At 45.7% G+C, this 7,989-nt stretch overlaps 1 protein-coding gene across 1 annotated transcript; it reads left to right on the top strand.

Annotated features, from left to right (window-relative positions):
• Nucleotides 1-1,548: 1,548 nt before the first annotated feature.
• Nucleotides 1,549-7,465, top strand: T265_11896 (hypothetical protein; the record flags this gene model as incomplete). Its single annotated transcript, XM_009178713.1, has 6 exons — nt 1,549-1,692; nt 2,779-2,994; nt 3,817-4,033; nt 5,124-5,212; nt 5,998-6,205; nt 7,308-7,465. The coding sequence occupies 6 exons, from the start codon at nt 1,549-1,551 to the stop codon at nt 7,463-7,465; spliced, it is 1,032 nt and encodes a 343-aa protein (XP_009176977.1).
• Nucleotides 7,466-7,989: the final 524 nt, after the last annotated feature.

The raw sequence follows: 7,989 nt of genomic DNA on the forward strand, positions 1-7,989 counted from the left end.
TCACGTGAGGTTAATTTTCCCAAATCAACGGTAACAACCCAGGTAGTCGGCTGAATTCCATGAGTCTGAGCAACCGGAAGAAAGCAAGAAAAGTTGTTACCGACAGCTACTCTGGATGAAACTTTCTAAAATCAGTCAGTTGAACATACTGACGTACAAATGTACGAAATAAAAGTACTATAGGGGTAGGACTTACACACACGCACACGAGTTTGTCGTACGTCCCATACAATGGATCTGGCGAAAAGTATAAATCTTAGATAGTTACAGTGTGAAGGTTTGGGTTTTTTCAGTAGCGGCGTCAGTAGTAAGTAAGTTAAGCAAAAATTTAACTGGCTGATGTAGTGATATAGAGGTTCAACCACACAAATGAGGCAGTAACCTTGCGCTGAGTCAAAGTGCACAACATACTAACCAATTAGAAGCTCCAATGAGAGGTTCTCCCGGAATGTGAGGTCCATGTATCGATCTCTCTGATAACCTTCCAGATTCAGTGACCATCGGTTATCGAAATCCACCATGAACCAGCTGACCGAGTCAAGGAAACATCAACGGTGTGCTCACTCTTGTTCGAAAGAATTTTATAGGTCATAGGACACAGTTTCAAGGGATAGGAATGAAAGAACAAGCAAAGAAAGACAAAAATAAGTGAGTTTATCTCCCTTAGTAGGTGTAATCTGGAGAGTGGGGTTGGTATGACCGTTTCTAAGAGGTAAGCTGCCATAGATTTGCCGATGGAACTACAAGATCGCTGGTATCACACGTGTTTTTTCCGTACGAAACCACCTGAAGGACCACCAAACTCAGATTATCGAAAAGTGAAAAAAAATCGTTCAGCTGTAACACTCTTCCGGTGCCTAGCGGCCATGCTACCCGAAGAAAGCACGAAGGCTGGGATACTACCAGGTTGCCCAAGCCTAGACAGGGGAAGTCGAGAGACAGAAGTCGGGTTCGAACCACGGACCTTCCGGTCAGTGAATTCGCGCTCTAACCACTTGAGCCATCTCACCATCCCAAAAGGTGAACAGAAGAAAGGGATAGTTTTATAGATAACAGAAAGCTCAACCGATATTCCATAACCGCCAAGCCGAGCTCATGAGCTGCAGATAGTCTAATGGTTAAAGCGCGAACTTACTGACCAGAGTATCCATCAGCATCTTGACTGCTCCTCTCTAAGCTAGGTAGGTCAACTTGTCGATATCCCAGCCCTCGTGCTTCCTTCGAGCAGAACAATGCACTGTTACAAATGAACGACTTATTGATTGACTGATTGATTAGTTGATTGATTCCAGCTCCTTGAAATTCTCAAACTCTGGCCAAACACTGTCTCTGTGTGTGTTAAGCCGTGGTCGATACACCCATTGGTGGCGAAACTAGCCATTTGATGAATCTGTGCGAATCAATCACACAACTGACCAGTCATTCATGGCCAAACGGTGGCGGGTTCGCAACTCACCACTGGAATCGTGCACTGCTGATGATTCCCAATGAGGATGAGACAGCTACACAGTGCTTCTCAGATTTTCTGCAGAGATTGGTTTCACTTAAATGATAAGAAAAAATCGTTCAGCTGTAACACCCTTTCGGTGCCTAGCTGCCATGCTGGCCGAAGGAAGCACGAGGGCCAGGTCGCCCAAGCCTAGACAAGGAAAGTTGAGAGGCAGAGGTCGGGTTCGAACTAAAGACCTTCCGGTGAATAAATTCTCACTCTAACCACTTGAGCCATCTCGCCCCCAAGAACTTCTCTATACACTGTCAACGGAATCCGTACGTACCCAGCAGTTGGAATGGTGTTTTGCTTTGGAACACACAGTGTAGATGGGAAATGTTTCCTCTACTGCAGTCCTCCAGAATAAAAGTAAGCCATCGGTGAACGGCCTATGCGCACTTCTCGGGTGAACTGGGTGCAATATCTTGAAAATGAATGACCAATTGAACGAGGACAAGTGCTAGGCATGTCGCAGTTAACTTGTCGGTTGTCTGGCGTAAGCAGATGAGAGGTGGTAGGTCGTAGGCCGAACGATTATTAACTGATGGGGGGGGGGGCAAACGTTACGAGTGTGAACATGTTGCGATCTCTGGTGTGCGGTAGCATTCTGCCGATACCATCCACGTCTAGCCTGAAAGTACGGTACGTCACAAAATCCACACTGTGGTGTCGTACGTTCTCCAAAAAACACATACACTTAGGCAACCGAGTCTGAATTCAGTTTGCTTCGGCTTATTACATATACATCATCCTACCTCAAGCCAGTAGGAAGAATAGAACGCTTGTTCCACTAGTAGTTAGTATGCCAATGGTGATCGGTCAGTCTGGTGTATTTGGGGTAAAAAATCAAGTAGCGCAATGAAAATTCAGCAATCACAAGTGTATACAACCTGGTAGGCCATGACTGTGTCCAACGGTTAATTAACAGTCGATTAACTCCTACGAAGTAGTTGAATGGGTCTTCCTATGGTCTTCACATACAGTAATAGATTTGAACAGATGGGATCTCTGAAAAAATTGTCTGTTTTGAAAAGTTTAGAAACTGTAAGTTTCAAAGCTCCTAACAAACTCCCTTTTCAGAAAAGGGCCGGTACTATGTCCACTCCTCGTAACAAGCGCTCAACGTGTGCTCCGTTTCTACAGAGCTCCTCTCTATAGTGAGGACCACTCATTTTTCTCGTGACCCTACACTAAATGTTATCTGACCCAGAAACGTGCAAAATATTCAGAAATTATCGGAGAGGTTACTCATTCCAATCAAAAATCGACTTTGGTTCACGATACCCAAGTTCGAGCCCGTGATCTCAAAGCAACCTGTAGATTCTAAGTCTTCTGATGGACTTAGTACCAACCTTAAACCGAAATCGTTCAGCTGTAACACCCTTTCGGTGTCCGGTCGCCATGTCACCCGAAACAAGCACGAGGGCTCGCATACTTCCAGGTTGCCCGAGGCTAGACAGGAGAAGTCAAGATGCAGGGGTCGAGTTCGAATCACATACCTTCCAGTCAGTAAATTCGCCCTCTAACCACTGAGCCACCTCGCCCCTCAANTGTAGGTCGTAGGCCGAACGATTATTAACTGATGGGGGGGGGGGCAAACGTTACGAGTGTGAACATGTTGCGATCTCTGGTGTGCGGTAGCATTCTGCCGATACCATCCACGTCTAGCCTGAAAGTACGGTACGTCACAAAATCCACACTGTGGTGTCGTACGTTCTCCAAAAAACACATACACTTAGGCAACCGAGTCTGAATTCAGTTTGCTTCGGCTTATTACATATACATCATCCTACCTCAAGCCAGTAGGAAGAATAGAACGCTTGTTCCACTAGTAGTTAGTATGCCAATGGTGATCGGTCAGTCTGGTGTATTTGGGGTAAAAAATCAAGTAGCGCAATGAAAATTCAGCAATCACAAGTGTATACAACCTGGTAGGCCATGACTGTGTCCAACGGTTAATTAACAGTCGATTAACTCCTACGAAGTAGTTGAATGGGTCTTCCTATGGTCTTCACATACAGTAATAGATTTGAACAGATGGGATCTCTGAAAAAATTGTCTGTTTTGAAAAGTTTAGAAACTGTAAGTTTCAAAGCTCCTAACAAACTCCCTTTTCAGAAAAGGGCCGGTACTATGTCCACTCCTCGTAACAAGCGCTCAACGTGTGCTCCGTTTCTACAGAGCTCCTCTCTATAGTGAGGACCACTCATTTTTCTCGTGACCCTACACTAAATGTTATCTGACCCAGAAACGTGCAAAATATTCAGAAATTATCGGAGAGGTTACTCATTCCAATCAAAAATCGACTTTGGTTCACGATACCCAAGTTCGAGCCCGTGATCTCAAAGCAACCTGTAGATTCTAAGTCTTCTGATGGACTTAGTACCAACCTTAAACCGAAATCGTTCAGCTGTAACACCCTTTCGGTGTCCGGTCGCCATGTCACCCGAAACAAGCACGAGGGCTCGCATACTTCCAGGTTGCCCGAGGCTAGACAGAAGTCAAGATGCAGGGGTCGAGTTCGAATCACATACCTTCCAGTCAGTAAATTCGCCCTCTAACCACTGAGCCACCTCGCCCCTCAACCTTAAATAGTCACTTTGCTTAGTGCTGGCGTCATCTGTACATTTGAAGACAAACGCCGTTCATCAGTTACCTCCTTTGGGTGTTTACCAAATCGTCTGCAGTGACCGGTTTCGTACTAATGCATTTATAATTTATAAAGTGGCCCTAGTCTTGTTTGATATCTGACCATGGCGCCAGATGAAATGCCTTGCAACAAGTGTGCGAAATTTATAAGCACGACCAATAACAGTGAACATACGCAACGGATGGCAACGTGTATCAATCCGGAAGTCTTATAACTGAAATAAGGTCGCTTATCAAGCATTCATTAACGCAGCATAGTAAAAGTTCAACGCAAAACACGATAGGTGCGAGTGTGCATACATGTCACCCAGAACAAAACCCAGTGAAAATGTAGTGCGTCGGTGTATACCAAATCCGGACGAAACTTGTACAGAAACGGTCTGGTATAACCACCTGGGGGCGAGATGGCCCTAGTGGTTAGAGCGCGAATTTACTGACCGGAAGGTCCGTGGTTCGAACCCCACCCTGTCTAGGCTTGGGAAAACTGGCCGTATCACAGCCCTCGTGCTTCCTTCGGGTAGCATGGCAGCTAGGCACCGGAAGAGTATTACAGCTGAACGATTACAATAACCACCTATAAGTGTTCGTTAATCACACAGAGTTGATCTTTGGTACAGCCTCAACAATGGCACGGAGCTGAATAATGTGGGAACACACTGAGTGAGTGAGGGGACAAAACCGGTAGATGACCAATTTGAGTCTATTTGCCTGTCGCCACTCTTGGCCCTTACTCAAGCACGGAAAAGTGATGAACCAGTCGTTGAACACCATAACGCTTGCTCTAAAACCGTACGTTGGTGAACAGCAGGTAAGAGGTACTCATATGGTGGTAAGACTTTTTACAGGGAGACGTGGTGAAATAAAGTGCATAACTGCGACGTTCTCATAGACACCCAGGCTTAGTTCTAAGCCATCCGGCTAAGATGAACGCACGGCACTCGCAAGGAACAACTATGTTTGCTACTCGGATTCTTATCGGCATCAGTGATTTGGAGCTTGGGCACTGTCGAAACCGCTGATGGTTTGCCGCCACCAACAAGCAAACTGACAAACACACGCAAGAGAAGCTTCCAAGTGTGAGTTGTGCATCCTGACACAGCACAAGATATCCATTCCTATTTTGAGTGGGTTTTGCTGTTGTCATCCTGTTATTTTGGGAAAATGATCATCGGTAAGCGGACGCGAATCAAAATTGGCTTTCAATCCACCATAGGGCCTACCCTGGGCCAAACACGAAAAAAACTTGAAGAATGACACGATAACCCATCCACTGCCCATTCACACGATAGGACTTTGTATAAAAATTAAACCGGTGTGTATTGCACATACCGCATAAATCGTACTAGTTATTCAACCAGCAATCGATAGAGTAGCGCTCAATTTAGAGCAAAGACACGGTCTGTAATGCGATTGCCTGATCTGTGAAAATTAAACCGGTCCCAACAACGAAGAAGTCATAAGTCGGCTAAGGGACTGACATGAAGCTTCCAACCATGAAGGTTGAGATGTGGAGGACACGCCAGTTATTTAGAACCACATGTCCACCTGCCAGATCCATCTCTATCACAAGCGAGACAGTCAAGCCACTAAAGTCATTCATGAACCTGAATGAACCAATCTATTTCTGGACAGGGGTTTTGAATAAACTGACGAGTGAACTAATTTCGTCGTGTCTCAACCACCGTATGGCATCTTCGAAAAATCAATCTGCGAGTACATAGTACCAGTCTCCTACTGGAGGGATGAGAAAGCTCTACATCTGACAACTAATGTTATCCGAGTTGCGTTTTTATTATCCTATAGTGATTGGATCTATAATAAGTCAGTTCGGACTTGTTTCCATGATATTCAGAAGTTAGGAGGGCGAGGTGGCTCAGAGGCTAGAGTGTAAATTTACTGACTGGAAAGTCCGTGGTTCGAACCCGACCTCTGCCTCTCGACTTCCCCTGTTTAGGCTTGGACAACCTGGTAGTATCCCAGCCCTCGTGCGTCCCTCGGGTGGCATGGCAGCTAGGCACCGGAAGGGTGCCACAGCTGGAAGGGGGACAGTGACTAGACATCACTCTGGTGACTCACATACGTAGTCAAAGTGCAGAACTCTTCATGTGCGTCGCAACACGGCAGTTTATAGATAATCGAACCTCGGAAAGAGCACATTGGGGCAAGTATCAAATGCCCAATATTTAAGTGGAGTGGCTGGAGAATACATGAAGTTAGATGGCCGCAATTCAAGTAATGACTGGTTTTCTTAGTAATGGGTCTAACGATCCGAGACAACCTATTCACAAGGCGTCTAATTAGGTCTGACACGAAAGTTGGTTGCCACAAGATGAACCGTGCAACTTTTAAGTAACACGTACTGTGTAACGCAACTTCCTGTGTCGCGGTGCAAGAATAGCACCGGAAAACGGATTCATCTTCCGAGAATAGTCGTGAACTCATGAAACGAACTGCATCCGGCTTCCTGTGTTGCGTCAGAGCGCTTGGTTGTGTGGCACGAGATGGCGACCTGATGAATTAAACAAAACAAACTGCACCGTTCGAACGATTCAGTTCATCGTAGCGAACGGACGGTGGAATGTCATATTCGATATAATTAGAGGGAACCCTAGTCCATCCATCCTCGTTAGCGAAATCCGGAAGGCTCGTGTCCAGGTGTGCTGGAGGAGTTCTAAATTCTTAGGGCAACGCTATAAAAAGCGGGCATGCCTGAAATCCCCCGGAAACTATAGGTTAGAACGAAGACTCACTGAGGCAAGAAGCGAATACTACTTACGAGACATCAATGACAATAAGCTGTAGATAACCCAGATTGGTGATGCAGGCATCCAACTCCGCCAACTCAAGAGTAGTCCTCAACAATTTGTCGACTTGTGTTCGGAGGTTCTAAGATAAGCTTTCAGCTACGGTACTCTCTAGATGATCAGCTGTTCAGAAAATCAAGGGCTGATAGTTTGTTCAAGCCCAGACAGGAACAGTGGAAAATTCAAGGTCAGGTTCGAACCACAGATCTTCCCGTTACAAGCTTGGTGTGCTAACTTATGAGCAATTTCGAGTTCACTCAAGAACAAACTGTCCATGAAGGTCAATTCAACGGATTTATTCAAATTTACCTACCCCGGTGGACCGAATTCTCTTGCTCTAAAGTGTAGGCGAGTGTAAAAAAAAGGTTCGCAAACGTTGAGAACTGATAATAAGAACATCGCGTGTAGCCCAAGCTTGTCGCATCTTGTGAACGGTGGTGACCAAGTTGGTCGACCGATCAGTCAATTTCCCGTATGCCCATTCATTCCCAGCCAATTTGTTGCAAACCCAAGACAGTACTGAGTACTCAAGTAACCAACTAGAGAGCTAGAGCGGCACCACCAACATTGTTCAGTGTCTGGCTGCCATGCCACCTGAAGGAAACACGAGGGCTGGAATACCGCCAGGTTACCCAAGCCCAGATAGGGGAAGTCGAAATGTAGAGGTCGGGTTCGAACCGAGAACATTTCGGGCTCTAACCACTGAGTCATCTCTCCCCCAGCGGTTGATGAGTCTTGAACGTACTCAGAAACCAATACGGATTCAAGCAGCGTATAGGTAGGTTACTGAACGCAATAGTGTAGTCTGTATATCAGCCGTTCAAGGTTTTTTTCGAGGGAAGCGTTTTTCATCGGTCACTTTGAAACCTATGAGCTACAATTATGGGATTAAGAATTGATCACCATTGGTCTATAAGTGCACAGCCATAGTCCTCTTTGAACGTACTCGAAAACCAGTACGGATTCACGCAGCGTATAGATAGGTTACTGAACGCAATAATGTAGTCTGCATATCAGCCTTTCAAGTTTTTTTTCGAGGAAAGCGTT

The sequence above is a fragment of the Opisthorchis viverrini genome, assembly GCF_000715545.1.
Source record: "Opisthorchis viverrini unplaced genomic scaffold opera_v5_630, whole genome shotgun sequence".
Lineage (NCBI taxonomy): Eukaryota > Metazoa > Platyhelminthes > Trematoda > Opisthorchiida > Opisthorchiidae > Opisthorchis > Opisthorchis viverrini.